The sequence below is a fragment of the Lolium perenne genome, chromosome 2, assembly GCF_019359855.2.
Source record: "Lolium perenne isolate Kyuss_39 chromosome 2, Kyuss_2.0, whole genome shotgun sequence".
NCBI classification, from domain to species: domain Eukaryota; kingdom Viridiplantae; phylum Streptophyta; class Magnoliopsida; order Poales; family Poaceae; genus Lolium; species Lolium perenne.
In genome coordinates, this window is record NC_067245.2 from 299,463,531 (window position 1) to 299,480,477 (window position 16,947).

General features: G+C 43.2%; 1 protein-coding gene and 1 pseudogene across 3 annotated transcripts; both read right to left on the reverse strand.

Annotated features, from left to right (window-relative positions):
* Positions 1–2: 2 nt before the first annotated feature.
* LOC127336046 (uncharacterized) lies at positions 3–4,446 on the reverse strand. 3 transcript variants are annotated; one of them, XM_071826766.1, is made up of 16 exons: positions 4,262–4,444; positions 4,020–4,166; positions 3,608–3,699; positions 3,406–3,502; positions 3,139–3,182; positions 2,896–2,984; positions 2,575–2,666; positions 2,341–2,487; positions 2,094–2,241; positions 1,938–2,014; positions 1,677–1,748; positions 1,515–1,562; positions 1,232–1,359; positions 988–1,147; positions 692–893; positions 3–439 (listed from the first exon to the last, which is right to left on the reverse strand). In XM_071826766.1, exons 1-16 carry the CDS (start codon positions 4,385–4,387, stop codon positions 390–392), a joined length of 1,719 nt encoding a protein of 572 aa, XP_071682867.1. In that variant the 5' UTR covers positions 4,388–4,444; the 3' UTR covers positions 3–389. The 3 variants fall into 3 exon arrangements, 2 of the variants coding, with proteins under 2 accessions (XP_071682867.1, XP_051218749.1); XM_051362789.2 differs by having other exon boundaries at positions 1,232–1,355; positions 1,511–1,562; XR_007873148.2 differs by lacking the exons at positions 3–439; positions 692–893; positions 988–1,147; ... (5 more) ...; positions 2,341–2,487; positions 2,575–2,666 and having other exon boundaries at positions 3,612–3,699; positions 4,262–4,446.
* Positions 4,447–5,475: 1,029 nt separating this feature from the next.
* Positions 5,476–14,601, reverse strand: LOC127336043 (putative disease resistance RPP13-like protein 1; annotated as a pseudogene).
* Between the last annotated feature and the right edge of the window lie 2,346 nt (positions 14,602–16,947).

Consider the following 16,947-nt stretch of genomic DNA (forward strand, 5'->3'; position numbering starts at 1 on the left):
GATTTGTGGAAACGTTGAAACCGGGCATTCCTTATCCTCAATCACAAGAAGATGTACAGCATCAGATATCTTAGTTTACAACACTGCTTCCCTTCCACTTCCAGGTTATACACCGTGACAAATCATTTCCATGTACAATCTCAGAGTGTTTCTGGATACCATCTACAGTACATACTCTGGGAATTGCAACGGTGGATACAATCCAGATACCAGAAACTACAACATTACAGGAACTCATCAATCATCTGGGCAAGCGCTTCCAGATTGCAAAATTAACTGGATAAAAGAAACGTCATCTGCACTTGGCTATGATCACCAATATGATCTGTCTGCACATGGCATCTGCGAGATAATCATTGCACGATTCCATACTACTCATGAAGGTGTTTTCATTCTGCAGGCAGGAGGTCCACATATGAAAAATCATGAGACGGTGGACCTGCAAACACATGTCGAGTCCACGGGTTAGGTAGCTCATGGTTCACCATAAAGGAAAAAAAAAACAGAGAAAGAACACATCATGAAGATCAAGTTACAAAGATCAGTATGTTCACAATGGAGTTATTTCTACTTGATTCTTGAATAACACGTTTTACCCGTAGAAAGATGGGGCAAGTTGTATCGTATTTCTGTTATAAACAAGTAATGCTTATTCTACTCTTGACAGTTTAAGTGCTCATAATTTGTTTACCTTTTTGTTCGGCTAAAAGATAAAATGGAATGTGAGCTACCATCTTCGTCCCTCCTTCGCTCCAGTTGACAATACCAGGACCATTTTCTTGGGCAGTGGATGGACCCAGTACAGATAAACAAATGGCTGGTTCATTCATGAGCCCTAAATAGTCACAGGCACGTTGCCAGACTCTCCTGTCTAAGGTTCTGGACCGAGCAACCTGCATGGAAGTAAACAACATACTTCAATCATGGATGACGCTACCATATTGAAATCTTGATAAGTTTGTTATGCCAGAAGGATAAAGGCGATACCTTAGCCAATGATACGCGTGCTCTTGGAAGCAACTCGTTATGGCATGTTGCTAGCTTCGCAATGGCAGTCACCACAAAGCAGAGGAGCCTAGCTTGGGATGACTTTCGAGAAGTTGGACCCATAGAATCAAATCCTGGCTCCTGGCTTAATCCCAGACGACTTGGAAGCAAAAGATGAAAGAAGTCAGTCATGAGTAATACCATAGAGACCTAGAGAAAAAGACGTTGTAAAACGAAGACCAACCTAGTTGCCAAGTTTTCATATAAGAGCAACTCCAGATTTTCAAATATTTCACGCGCTACATCTTTGTGGTTTATCCCTCCTGCTCCATGCTCACCAATGGCCCAACACAAATGCAATGCTAACTCTGTCTGCATAGACCATAATCCATCAGAAAATAAATTATCTATTTACTTTATGATAGCCAGCACAAGAACAACAAGAGCAGTCCATGATACCAGTAACTCAGTGAGGATATAAAAGCGTCAAAGAAATATTAGATACATTAACTGACAGATGTACTTGCCTTTGCAGGATTACCATGGGCCTCCCCAAGTCTATCAGTAATAGGCTTCTGCAGAATGTTTCGAAATTGCTATGTAAAACTTTTTGAAAATACCCTAATAATGGCATGTTGTATACCAGGAAAGAAACTGTTACTACACAGCAAGAGTCGCTCAATTGGTACCTTTAGTAGTGCAATGATGTCAGGAGAGCGCTGGAATGCAGACAATAAGAAATCCGAAAGCCTTTTCCTCACCTAAAAGGGTGTTATAACCAGGAGCTTGTTCAGCTTAAATTCAAATATGTCTCTAGAACTAGTACAAGTGATATGAGCAAAAATAACCAACTGAATCAGGACATAACAAACCATATCAACATATATCTAGTTGCTAGGTATTAGTATCACATAGAGAGGAAAAGTAAATTATAAAAACAGTTTAGCTACCTTGAAAGAGAAATCCTTGTCAGGGAACATTGCAGCATATCTTGACATGACTACTGGAATCAGAGCACACAAGAGTGCTGAACCAACAAAATAGATTGTGAAATCAGCATTATGTTAGTTATTAGCATGTGCAACAGACAAATATACGGGACATACAGTTGTTGACGTCCCGCAATGCTGTCGCAAAATACACAGAAAGAAAGCGAGGTGCCATTTTCAGTGACTGTTTTAATCTGTCTGATTGTGGGCTGTTAAGTGCCGCTTGTAAGGTGGAAGATATCGTAGGGGATGTCCAATGTTTTGCCTAAAGGGAAACAACAACAAAATATAAGATTATAACTAAGAATATAGGGAAGGATGGAGAGAATATACAGCAACATAATGCAAATGAGGAACTACTTACAGCAATGCCATCATTCTCATCTTTTAGAAGGTCAAGGAACATTGGGTCAGCAAGGTCTAGAGGACCACTATCATCAGAACCTGAATTGCCACTTTGGTCTTCTATTGCAGAGCCAGTATATGCCTCATCCATTAGTGCAAGGAGCATCTGTATAGAAAATGATAATAGGATTAACAGATTGGAGCTGGATATTGCACTCATAGTTTTTGCGGTTAAGTAATCTCGAAAGCAAACCTCAGGAGCAGCACTCTTCTGTATAGTAGCTAAACTACTACCGATGAGAGTTCCGGAACTTCTTTCCACCTTTTCCAATGCTACCACTAACACTGATGGTGTTCAAGAAGTTAATAAGGAATAAAGCAGTCGAAATCGACTCACGTAAGGAAAAATGTAGAATAGTGCAGCATAAGCCATTGTAAAATATAATGCCTGATAAGTAATGCTCATCACGACACCCACACTAATGCCATGCATTTATCATTTGAATTGAAAAGGATAACTAGCAGCTAAATAAACTCCATGAAAGTTTCGTATGTATGAAATTGGCAGGCATACTTGGCAGATCCATAAGGGACAGGAAGAGGGGAAGAAAAGATCCTGCCGACATCATCAATGGAAGCACTTCTGAAAACTTCTTATCCAGTCTGGAACAACAGAAAGCCAAATTAGTTATGTAAATGGCCAATAAGATTATCTAAAATATTCGTTTTAACAGTACCAGCTAGCAGGACATCTTTAAATAACAACAGCAAAATATCAACAATATGAGGGAAGATGCCTGAAAATAAAAGGGTATACCTCTCGCCATTTGATGCAATTAACTTCAGCAGCAATGGGAAGAACTGCATAGAAACAGCATTAGTAATATGTTGCGAACTTAAATAGAGAAAAGGGAGTCATATTTAAAAAAATCAAAGAAGGGAAATTGATTGAGATATTTCAGAACAGCGTGCTTTAGAACTGCATGACCAGCAGGAGCTGAGCAGCATATTTCATTTGCAAGGAAGCATCCAACCAAAAATAACAATATAAGGTATGACAAACTGCATGTCATGTGTATCGCACCTGCGGAACCAAGGTGGGAAAACAGCTCAGGATCTTCATCTTGTTCACTATCAGGAATTCAAGCGTCCGCTCTGCGACAACAGGATCTGCGAACTCCCTATCACCAAGAAATAAAAAATGAGCAGCTTTGAGATCTTGTAGAACCAACCCAACCATAGCATGCCCACAGAACAAGAAACAAATGCACAGAAATAAATATTACCTACTTAAGCAAGAGCGGAAGAAAGTTTTCAGGCTGCCATCAGCATCGTGCAACACCGCCTCCCCAAAATCCAGGAAGAACTGCAGAATAGTCTGGAAAGGAAGCAGTATGATACAGATTATTAGACAGTTTTCGGTACTGTATATTTTCACATATACAGTTATCCAATGTGAATGACTCTTTTCACAACCAAACCGGCAGATAAAATGTTGTTTTGGGGGTAAGTACAAAGTAGGTAGTGGCAGGCTTCACACTAGATCAAGCATTCTATCTTAAGTTCTTTCTAACCACTCAAAGTTAGCAACATATTGCAGCATAGATATGAAAATTCACATGTAGAAGTACAATTCTACCACACGAGGCGAGGTACAATTTCCAGAAACGTCTCGGTCGAAATGTACTGAGGCCCTACTAGGAGGAGCACGCCGGTGGAGGCTGTGGACAGCGTGGGCGCGGCAGCGCAGCGCTGGAAGAGCTTGCTCATCACCGGAAACGCCCGCGCCACCATCTCGTCGTTCGCTCCCTTGGCCTCCTTGCATATCTCGAACACCATCCTCACCTTCAACGCCAAGGCACACAGGTTAAGGTTCCGGCTCCAACACCACGTGGCCGGTTCTGGGGAATTAGGAGGGGATTGGAGGGAGATGCGCTTACGGACTGGAGGAGGTTGGGATCGGAGGCTGGATCGGCGGCCGCAGCGGAGTCCCTGGATGCGGCGGAAAGCGACCGGAGGTGGAAGTCGTAGTTGCCGTCGCCGGCGGCGAGCTTCGGCGAGGCCATCGCCGTCGCCTTCGTGTTTCCTTCTGGCGAGCGAATGTAGGTTAGAGACCGAGAAGGTTTGGGCTTTAACCCATAGGATTAAACCCAAATAAAGGCCCAAATAGCATAGGCCCATAGGATTGCAAGACCCCAGACGCTCTAAGCAAGCTAAATTTTATGCTAAAAAAAAGCAAGCTAAATTTGGTCTCTACTCTCTACAATTCAACCACAGGAGGTACATTTAGAATGCTCTTTTTATTTTAAAATGCATCTTAGATATATTTTGAAATGTTGAAAAGATGAAACTAAAAATTCACACGTACATCCTCACGTGCTACGCGTCAACAAAACTTTTTCATGAAAAATCGACTTGTCTTGTGGTGTTACATAGACCACAAAAATATCGGTTTTTCGTGAAACTTGACGAACATACATATATTATGGAGATGTACATGTAAAAAAAATTATCAAAAAATTTCGACAATTCAATATATATTTTTATGGTAAAGGAAGCATATGCATCCGGGAGCCGAATTGAATTTCCGAGAAAATAACAATTGGTGCACCCAGGAAGATACCACAGCTGACAGTATACAACATACTCCCTCCTTCCCATAAAATTTGTCAGAGATTTGTCTAGATTTAGATGTATTAGATACTAAATAACATCTAGATACATCTAAATTTAGATATATTCCAAACAAGTTTCGTGAGACGGAGGGTGCACACAATTCTCGCAGTAGTCATCTGATGCTAACAGGTGCAACATACACAATTCTGGCAGTAGTCCTCAACTTTTATATTCAGAGAAGGCCTACAAATTGATGCTCTCTTTGAGATATACTGCCATACTGGTCATAACTTATTATTACATTTAAAAAATCACGTGTGTTCTTTTCTTGCGTTGTATCCATAAATAAGATGATTTTTCTCAATGTAAAAAAGCAGGGCGCATAATAAACATGACAACACACCGACGACATGATTTGAGGATCAGCACTGCCACCTCGATATCATAATACCACTAGAAAGGCCAAATTTTACATTGAACCATTGCAGGCACAGTATTTCTAACGTAACACAGGTAACCACACTGACATCCAAGCAGGTTATGAACATACTGCAAAGAAGTGCATTATATTGATAAGAACGGATGAAATTTTTTGGCCTATTTCAGCACCATTCATACATAGGAAACCTACTATAGAAGCTAGAAGGAAAATAATGTGTGGTAACAACCCATTATCGCTTCACTATCACATTGTTGGAAGTAAGTGGCTACAACGGGAAATACAAGGTACGGTTCAACTCAAGCTTCTCCATGGCAGATTCTTCCCTTGAGAAAAATGTCTCCAATTCCAGTAAATGGCAGACCAGATCTTTCACAGGGTATAGGTTCCTGATTCAACTTGCCCACATGTTTGTAAAATACCTGAAAGCTTAGCATAGATAGATTGCAAACAAGTGTTCATGTGCAAACAATTATTAAGACCCTCATAAACTTCAGGTCGAGACACTTCCCGCAAACTTATCAAAGTAGCAACCTAACAATTGAGCATAAGTTTAAACAACACCTCATATTCATTGCCACGAGAGAATGGAGTTACGAGAGTGAACAGCATCAACAATATAGTTATCAAAGTTTTAGAACACCAAATCACTAGGTTGTCTGACTTCAACATCAAGAGCAAAAGAAAACAAGAGTAGCCAACACTTTTATTCCCTTATCAACCTTCCAAGGGCACGTGTCTAGTGAAATTATTTTGTCATGATCCGGTACTACACTCATTACATAATGGCAGCCTTCACTGGCCAATGGCCAAAGTATTTCCTATAGCTACTTTATATTTGTGGAAAGCTTATCTGGAGCTTGGTAGGGTAATTCAAAGCTTATCTGATATCTAGATTGTAAAGCTAAATAAGAGTTCAATTCCAGTACAAAAAAGTTTTTCAAATGCCAGTCATTGGAATAATAATGTCCAGGGTATGTGGGAGAGAATGGACTCAAACATCATAATAATTGATTGAGAGGCCTATGCAACGAAAGGTGATCTCAGGACGCAATAGATGTTCTCATTATCTTTATTGCACAGGTAGAAGTTCGATTAGCCATTCTGCACATGAACATTGAAGCGTTGCTGAAAATTTCCTCCTGTTTGAGGATGAACATTTCAATCTTCTATATGGTGCCCCCTTTTCTTTCTTTTTCTTTTTTTTCTTTTTTCCCTTTTTCTTTTTATTCTTTTTCTTTTTTGTGTGAGAGGCATCAATGCTGACAAATTCACAAGGTAAATGAAGATGACCACAAAGGGCTTTTGTGTCTTCTCGAACTTTGGCGAGTGTGCATAATCAACTACTAGGGATAGTGGGAGATACGCTATATAGGTAGGTATGGTGTGAACACATGGAAGAAACGGTTTAATTCTTGGATTTTGATATGTACCCTGGTAGAGTATGCAATCTACCGATCAAGGTAAGCATTGCCAAGTGTCGGGGAGGCTAGAAAAAATTGGTTATGCAAAAGAAATGACTGGCTTTTAAAAACTTCAGACTAGAGGAACATCAAACTTAACAATACGCACTAAATATTCAGAATGCAATACTCAAGGCTCATGAAATCTTCTCTTATTTGGCTTTGGTGGGACAGAAAAATATTCCGGATCAATAAGAGAATAATATCATCTTTCACATAGGGTTGATGCATAAATATTAGCAAAATCAAGTCTTTTTGTTCAATCAGTGTTCATCAATCACCTATGAACACGTGTTCTTTATCTTTACGACTATATGTATGAACTCATCACTCTCGTATATTATTTCATTGGCAATGAATACAGAGAATGTAAGTGTGCTCAAAAGCTAGACTATCAACTTATCAAGAAAGCAAAAAGTTCTCTAACCAAGGTCTCATGAGGCAAGAGTTTGACACTTGCACATTGAATACAATCTAGCATAGCTAAAGCGATCATGCATTTCAGTGGGTTTAACTAACCTTCAAACAAAGGTACCTTCACAGATATGTCTCTATTGTAGAGCTGTTTCCCATAGTTGTACCAAATGCCATATACCAACAACCCCAGGATCATAGTTGTGTCTGAAAGTTTAGAACTTAAAATAATTATACAACAAATCTTTTATCTTTATACTTCTAAACGGATCAAAGGAAGAACATTGTGCATACCAACTAATGATAGCCCGAGATCTGAATTGGCTCCACGCAAGCACTAATATCATGAGTATTGAGTATTCGTTCAAGTTCCTATAATTCATTAAATTCTGTTAAGCCACAATTATGAAGAATGCAAGAACACCTTGTATTGGTTCAATATAGAACCGAACTGTAGAAAAATACAAACCTAAATTTCAGTAGCAAATCACCGAGTCCCATTTCTTCCAACATTATGCCTTGGACCTTGGTGATCTGACCCGCACAGGGCGAACAAGCCAAGTTTACCACCAAGTTTCTATGGGTGACGACCAAAATGCAAATGAACTTATCTAGAAACAACCAGAACGAGCATAAGAATACCTGCAGAAGATAGAAAAAAATGTTATGTTTGTCATAAATCATGTCCATGGAGGAAGACAGAGAAGCTATGAAATAGTATTAGCTGAGAATCATGTTAGTTTCGTGCTATTTTTTAATACAGTATATTATAATGTGTTTGCTGGAACATCTAGGTATTGGTAATTTGGTATGGTACAACATGATACAGTTGTATTTACACATACTTACCAGAATGGATTTATCTATAGGATGAATATACCACATATGACACTCATGTGCCAGCTGTACATGGATGGAGCGAAGTACACAGGGCTACAACAATGTTAAACTCCAAGATGGAGCCCTGCATAGTAAATAAATAAACCTTGCTCAGACATCAGATTATCCAGTATTGAAACTTGTCTAGAAAACAACCAGAACGAACATAACAATACTTGCAGAAGATAGACAAAGTGTTAAGTGTGTCATAAATCAAGTCCACTAGACAGAGAAACTACGAAATAGTACTAGCTGAGTATCATGTCATTTTTCTTGATATTTCTTAATACATTATATTTTAATGGGTTTTCCTGAACATCTAAGCATTAATTAGAAAATCATGTAGGGGATTGGTAATTTGGTATGGTACAACATGAGTACAGTTCCACCTACATATGCTTACCAGAAGTATTGATTTATCTTGTAGGATAAATATACCACATATGACACTCATGTGCCCGCTGTACATGAATGGAGCGAAATATACAAGGCTGCAACAATGTTTAACTCAAAGATGGAGCCCTGCATAGTACATAAATAAATCTTGTTCAGACATCAGATTAGCCAGTAACCAAACGAGAAAGTTTTGACTTGATACATGGAATTACGAAACTGTGTTGTTACACATGCGTACCATATCAAGACTATAATGTTAGAGCAGTGCCTGAATGCCGAGAATTATACACAGATGGGAGAATTTATGACTCCTCCATGGCCCAGCCTGCATGGTATTATGAACACTCACAGTTTAGACTTTTGGAATAACAACATAAACTGGGGAAAGATTGATGGTATTTGTGGTTTCTGGTGTGGGATAGGAAAAAAAACAGAGGGTAGTGGTGGAATCGTGGATGGATTCAAACAAGATCTTATTTGTTCAAACTGAACTCTAGTACAGAGCAGTCCATAACAACACAAGAAATCGTCTCAAAAAATTGACGGACACACGAAGGGAATTTTGCCCCAGGTAATCAAAACAACATCAACCAGATGAACAAACTAAGATGATTTTTCTTCTTCTTCTAAAGTGTGAGGGATGCGAGGCAGTACTGATTTGTTGATAATATGAGTATACTAACCAGTTTTATGTGCAGGATGGAACATACAAACTGAGCCTGTCACGCTTGCAGCTGGCACCCAGAAACCCTGATTCCACGGAGAGCATTCTAGGAGGCTACATGAATATACAAATCCAAGGAGAAACCTGCACGGTAGATCAAAACAAGTGAGTTACTTAGATGAAACAAACAACTGTGAGCGCGATGCACCAAGCAAAACAAAAGGAACGATTTTGAGGCTTACAAAGTTAGGAATCGAAAAGGCAGGGGAAGGAACTGGGGATGAGTACAGAGATTGAGGGAAAGTATTCGCTTGTTACATACCTTGGATTGGTCAGGTTCGGACAACCGGAATGGTTCCTATTAGCTTGCGGCACGCCCTTTTTAGCTCCTCGCTGGTATCCTCATGGACATTTAATTTTAGCATTGAACTTGGAAGGCCATCCTTGGGCAGTGACTTGATGGCGTGACAGTCAGAGATCTCCAATATTTCCAGAGAACTCGGGAGGCTGTTGGGCAGCGACTTGAGGGAATCACAGCTGTAGATCTTTAATTCCCGCAGAGAGCTCGGAAGGCTGGGCAGGGACGGGATGGCCGAGCAGTACCAGATGCTTAATTTCTTGAGGTTGATAAGCTTGTGTAGCCCTGCAGGGAGGCGCTGCAGCTTGGCTCCCAGGGAAAATTGGAGCTCTTGGAGAGAGGTGAGGAGCTGAAGGGCCTCCTCTTGCTCCTTTGTCAAGTGCTCCAGCTCGTTGTCGAAGCTGAGATTCAATCTGGTGAGGGTGGAAGAGAGGAGGCTGCAGATCGACGCGGCAAGGACTCCTGTTTTGCTTCCCGTGGTCAGATCCAAGAGCTTGGAGGAACGGGAAAACACATCGGTGTCATGCGGCCGTGAGGGGTCGGGATCGGCGAAGAAACCGGAGGCAGCATGGAGCTCCAGTTTTGTGAGGCGGCCGTGGGCGAGGAGAGGCCACAAGCCCTCGGCTTGCCTCCCCAAGTGATCCCATCTCTAATCCGGTGAGGGAGGTGAGGTTTGAGATGGCGTGCAGCGTCTCCATGTGCTTAACGCCATCTAGGGTGAGGTGTTGCAGGCAGGTCGGAAAAGGGAGAAAAGAGGAGGACGAAACAGTAGAGGAGAAGAACTCGGGACAACTTCTGATAGACAAGGTGCGGAGGGAGTGCAGATGTTGGAGCCCACCTCCACGTGCGTTCGATGGATTGGAGAAACAGCCATAAATACGCAAGTGCTGTATCTTGGAAGGCAAGAGCAGCAGTCCTTGTGATGCTGTCGCTGCTGTTATTATTTCCTCGTTATTATCACCTCTTGCCTGTTGCTGCTCTTCCGTAGCAGTTTTTGCATTCTCCGCCACACCCAACCTAGTTATATTCTTACAATCACCTATTGTCAAGATCGAGAGCTCCGGAAAGAATGAGAGCAGCAGCGTCAATTCTTCCCCACTAGTATCACACCGAGTGATTTCAAAGTATTCACATGGAAACCGGTATATGCCATGACCCACGCCTTGACCCCATGGCAAGATGCTACTCAAACAACCTACTATCTCGATCTTTTTCAGAGAAGTTAGCACTCGCATGTGATTCAACGGCAGGAGAGAACATCTCTCCATATGCAAATATTCCACATCGGCTAGATTAGAGAAATTCAACACATTCCACAACACATCACCGTCACCATGTTTTCCCTCAACTTCCACCCGTACTTCATTTCCATCTATTCTTTTGTAAATGAGCTTCTCAAAATCTGATCCCGCACTTTGTAGCTCAGCAGAGCATGGAGCATGAATCCTCCAAGGGATAGGAGGCAACGACGCTAGTTTTGGGCAGTCTACAATAACAAGCTCTCGTAGTTTAGGAAACCAAGCCATTTTCTCGTCTTGTTGTGCTTGACAGCAAGTAGGATGTGAAAAAGGTAACTCTGTAAGTTTGGAACAATTTTTTACGATGAACACTTCCAAGTGGGAGAAAAAAGCACAAGCACCATTTCCAACCCATTTTGTTAAACTAAATATGTTGCTTAATTGCAGCCTTTTCAAATTATGAAAGCTTGGAGGTGAGATACTACAACACTGATACTCTTCACCACGCTCATTAACCATCCACATCTCTCCTAGAGGCGGAAGATTCTTCCACGATACACCATCAAGACAAAGAGATTCCAAACATTTAACTGAGAGATTATCACAGAGCCAGGATGGGCAATTAGTGCCCACATGCCCTTTAATGTGTAGCTCTTGAAGACTGCTATGGGGTACAAGACTTTCAAGAATATTTTCTTCTTGTAAAGGATTCTTTTTAGAACGCTCAGGATTCCATTCTAACATGAGTTCTCGTAAGTGTTTATTATGTATCAGTTTTAATTCATTTGCTTCTTCTTTTGTTTTCACCTTTTCAAGATTATAAATGCCAAGTGATCCCCTAAGCTCGGTCAATTGCCCAAGCTGACTCGGTTCAAAACCCTCACTCTCCTTTCTCACCCTAAATTCCTTTAATTCCTGAATTGTTTTTAGTTTTCCCACCCTAAAAATGTTAGAATGAAGGTGAAACTTGTCCTTTTGCACAATAAAGTGACGTATTTTTACAAGGTTGCTCATATATCTAGTTGAAATAACACAATGATCCGCGTTGCTTAGATCAATAACCTCTAAATGATACAATCTGAATAACACGCTTGGTAAGGACAAGATCCTGCGAGACAATGGCTTGATCCTTAGGTAGCGAAGATGGACAAGTTTTGCAAAGTTGTGGAATATATCATCCACATCGTATGACGCTCCGGACAAGAAAATGACGCGAATGGCTTTAGCCTCCCTAAACAAACCACCAAAAGTTTTGGCAAAATTTCCATGGTAATCTCCAAACAACATTAAAGTATGTAGATTTTGTACTTTCAATCTTTTCCCTAGTGCACTCAGATTATCATTATAATCTTTAAAAGACATTCTATTCTTGACATCTGTGCTATCCACGATAATAGACAAGTGACGTACCGTAGGGAGGGTTTGTATGTCCTTCACGTTAGAGCTATATATGCTAAGACATTCAGACGATGAAACATGCACCGCCAACTCGTGTAGTAGGTCATGGATTACATAAAAAGGCCTTCCATCCTGATTATTAGTTATTTTAAAAAATCCATGATTAACCAATTCATTTAAAAAGAAAAGTCCAACATCTTCAATTCTTTTTTTGTTCATATCACACAAATGTAATATATCTAGTCCAATCCACAAGTGAACGAGCTCTTCTCTACCAAATTCGTAATCTTCAGGAAACAAAGCACAATACGAAAAACATTTTTGTAGATGGAAAGGAAGATAATCATAGCTGAGCTTTAAAGCAGGCATAATATCATTGTCGTTTGTTTGTGATTCCCACTCTTTGCTTTCCAGAATGCTTACCCAGTAGTCTACTGTAAGTTTTTTTCTTAGTAATCTACCCACAGTTTTTGCTGCAAGAGGAGAACCCTTCAGCTTCTCCACTATTTTGCTCCCAACTTCATCTAATCCTGGATGGTCAACCCATGGTTTCTGGTCACCAAATACACATTCTTCAAAGAAAGCCATAATATCTTTGGGAGATAGTCGCTCCAATTCTAGTGAGCACTTAGTTGTCTTAACCTTGTTTGCTACCTTGGGTATTCGAGTCGTGACTATAACCATGTTACCTTTTGCCCCCTCTTTTTTAAATAGAGCTATTAGTTTTGTCCAGTCGCTCTCATGATGTGTCCACACATCATCTAAAACAAGTAAAACCCTCTTCCCTTTGATTCTTTGCTTGATAAGCTCTTCATCACTGCAATTATTGTTTTCATTATCAACTCTGGGGATCCTTTTCACAATTTCATTTGCCAACCTACTTGCATTAAAATCGAGAGAGACACATACCCAGATGGGTATCTGGAAATGGCTCTTCATCTGATCATATATGTGTTGTATGAATGTTGTCTTGCCAATACCGCCCGGGCCAACAACAGGAAGCACGGTAAGTGCACAATATTCACCGTTAACAATTTCATTTTCAACAAAAATTTTTTGGCTATCCCTCCCGTATAACTTAGGCTCTACGATATCTGGGGTGGTTTGGGCTCTGTTCATAGCAGTTTCCTTACTAGGGGTACGGCTGGAGCCAAGTAGCTCAAGATTAAGAATGGTGGAAACCATCGCACAAACGGGCTTCAGCTGTTCTACGATGTCCCTAATTTTTTTAGACAATTCAACTCTATCAAATTTTAACCTTGGTGCTTGTGCGTCATGATTCCTCTGTGGTGCCTTGGAGGACTGCCAGGCACCACAGACAAATCGTTGTTCACGTACGCTAGTGTCAGAATCATCATCGTGAACGGACGGAAAAGAATAGCACGGAAAGTGTTTACCGACGGTACGGGCGGCGTCTCGAGCACTGGAGGCAACCTTCGGCACGCATCCTTTGTCAACCTCCAGGCCAACCTGGCTTGCGGGTGATGGTGGTAAGGAGCAGATATCACACCTGCCACACGAGCATATGCGAGAAAAGCATCCTTGCTTGACACCATCTTGTTGCTCATCACGTGTGGCAGCACGCGAGCATGCTGGTAGCTTGACCTTATTCACGCAAGATCTGACCGTATGGCGAGCGTTGAGGACGAGGTCTGGGACACAGCCTGCAGCATGCGCGTCAGCAGAATGGTAGGTACCGTCGAGCTCATCCTGGATGCGGAAGTAATCGAGCTCGTCCAGCAAATCATCTGCCCCATACGCGAGCTGCCGCAACTTGTCTAGTAGCTCACCCAAGGCAGGGTTGTGGATCTCCCTGCCTTGGACGTTGTTGAGCATGGCATGTGCGTACAGCAGCTGCATCTTCAAGTCCTCCATGTTGGATCCGAGCATGGAACTAGCACCCCATGCCTCCAGCAAGCCGCCAGACAGCGGGCTCAGCGCCTTGCCCACCACCCAGGTCGCCGCGCGGATCCCGGCCGTCTCCATCGTTGGGTTGTTATCGATGTACCTGCATGTGATCAACCAAGAAGTGAAGATTAAGCTCAAGACAATGGAAGAGCAGGACCGTAAAAATTATGCTAGATATGGAATCAGACGAATCAGGACATATACACAGATGGAAGAGAAGATTAAGTGGATACCAGCTGAAGGGGACGGCTGTGCCCCTGCCGGCGCCGTGGGCGCCCAGATGCCAACGCTACAGATGCAGTTAGTCACCAGAACTGGCACTGAACTGTTGCTGCTGGAGGAGAAATACAAGCTAAGAAGAAAGGTCTTGCCAAAGGGCTGGGTGCAGAGAGACGGCAGGTAGCAGATGTGCAAGCTGCGGAGTAGAGGGGTGTGCACTGTGCAGGAGGCAGGGTAATATATAGACAAGCGACCAGCTTCAGGTGAGCTCACCACAACGGAAGGGATCAAACTAAACTCATTCTGCTAACTAAGAGCAGGTCTAACAGACCCCTTAAAACACCCAAACCCGTATAATAACCGTCAAAATACGGGTTTGAGCTCTACCCGGCCGTCTAGCAGACCCCGTAAAAACGCCCCCCGCTTCGATTTTTACTGGTTTCGATTACGGGGCGAGTCTTCGCCCCCTACTTGTGCGGGGTGGGAGGCCAAATACAGGGCCAACCCCCCACTCGTGGCGGGCTGAAATTTCAGAAAATGTAACTGCTTTCGCGATTCGCCTCACCGGAATCCGGCTAAATTCCGGCGAGCTGCAGCCGGGCGGGGCGAGCTATTGGCGGGGCGAGCTACGCCCGGCCGGGCGGGCGGGCGAGCGCCGCCGTGGCCGTGCGAGCATGGAAGCGGGCTGGCCGGGCCGGGCGAGCACGGCCGCAACAAGGTCGGGAGCGGGGCGGGGCGAAGCGAGGGCGGCCGGGTGCGGCGCTGTGGCCGGCGAGCGAAGCGAGCGAGCGGCCGAAGCGGCGCGAGCGGCGGGGCGAGCGAGGCGGGGGCCGGGCGGGCCGAGCGAAGCGGCCAGGGGCGGCGCGGCCGGAGCCGGGGCGAGGCGAGGGCGGGGCAGCCATGGCCGGGGCAGGGAGCTTGGTGGCTAGGCCAACAGTTGGCTAGAGGAGGAAGATGAAGGGGAGATTTTTTTTTTCGATTTGGCATATTCTAGGAATATTCCATTTTACAGCAGGTTCTGCTAGCTCGTCCGAGTTTTCGGCCGGCGAAAAGTGAATACAGGGCCCTCTACTCGCGTTTTAAGGGGCGAAAATATACGGGGCCTGTTAGACATGCTCTAAGCACTCCATGGCAAAAAATGTAAATCCCATCCACAGAAAAAACCTTAGCGATAAGCCACAACCACAACACAATGATTAACACGCACTGTGAAGGTCGCACCTGACAACATAGAAGAGACCTTCCCAAATGTTGCAGAAAACAGGAGTAAAATCACAATAACAAGGCCTAACCTAGAAGGCCAACCTCATCATCACCACACCAGCATCGACTCTATAGACCAAAAGAGATTTAAAGAAAATACCTCAAGACTCTAAAACCTTTCTTTTTAGCTTATCTCCTTTGGCAAGACCTTTCTTCTTAGCTTGTATCCAGACAAATGAGGAGAAGTCTGGATACCACAATGATAACTTAGATAAATGAGGAGATTTGTATCCAGACTTCATTGTGGTACACGGGATCAGAAAGGTCCGCATGAATAAGAACCATACGAGGAGATAAGATAGCAGGACAATAAATGAGTGGAGAAAAACGATCTACCGCAGAAAAATGAGAAAACGACGCATTGGGCACTCACGTGGAGGAGGACGTGAGACCGTTGATCCTGTGGCTGATCAGATGAGCTGGAGTAACATAGTTGCCAGCCTGGCAAGTATCTATCATTCCAGACTCAGTGGCGTGAAACAACCAATAACAAGTCGTGATTCAGATCTCGTGCTGGCATTTATGATTGCAGATGAGTAACTCGAGTAAGGCATCTTCAACCGGGCGATCCAAACGGACGCGCTGGGCCGTCCGTTTTGGGCCGTTTGGGTGGACGCGCGGACGGAGCCCCACGTCCGCGCGTCCGTTTGGGTCGCGCCCTGCGCCCAACGCGGCAGTTTTGGGTCGCGGCGCCGTACAATACGTTTATCTTGTAAATTTACTAAAAAAACACAAAATAAATTAGAAAATATATAAAATAGTTCAAATACTCAAAATTTATTACACATTACATTGTCCACGTGATCAAGGATAAAGTATTATTCAAATAAACTGAAAAAACAATACAAATGCTCTAGGCTTCCGGATTTCCTTCATCATTGTTGTTTGCAGCATTGTTGCCTACGTGCTGCCAGACGTGCTCGATCAAATCTGCCTGCAGCTGGTTGTGTACAGCTAGATCTCGAATTTCATGGTGTGCATGAAGAATTTCCTGGAATGATGCCGGGCCACCTTGAGGAGTAACACTAACTCTCTCTGGCCCTCCCAGTCATTATCATAGAGTGAATCATCCCGCTCTACCTCAACAATCATGTTATGCATGATTACACAAGTGGTCATCACCTCCCACAGAGTTTGCACATCCCAGGCTCTGGCAGGGTGTCTGACGATAGCCCAACGAGCTTGGAGGATGCCGAACGCCCGCTCGACATCTTTCCGGGCTGCCTCTGGCTCGTGGGCACACCTTGCCTCTGCTGCGAGTTGGGTTTCGGATTGTCTTCACGAGTGTAGCCCAAGGTGGATAGATACCGTCGGCAAGGTAGTACCCCTTGGTGTAGTGGTGGCCATTGATCTCAAAATCCACATCGGGGA

Coding starts and splice junctions, on each gene's coding strand:
- LOC127336046 (XM_071826766.1), bottom strand. CDS start 4,387: ATGGCCTCGCCGAAGCTCGCCGCCGGCGACGGCAACTACGACTTCCAC. Junction 2,242..2,340: donor ATGAGAATGATGGCATTGCT/GTAAGTAGTTCC, acceptor GTTTCCCTTTAG/GCAAAACATTGGACATCCCC. Junction 1,563..1,676: donor ACATCATTGCACTACTAAAG/GTACCAATTGAG, acceptor AACATTCTGCAG/AAGCCTATTACTGATAGACT.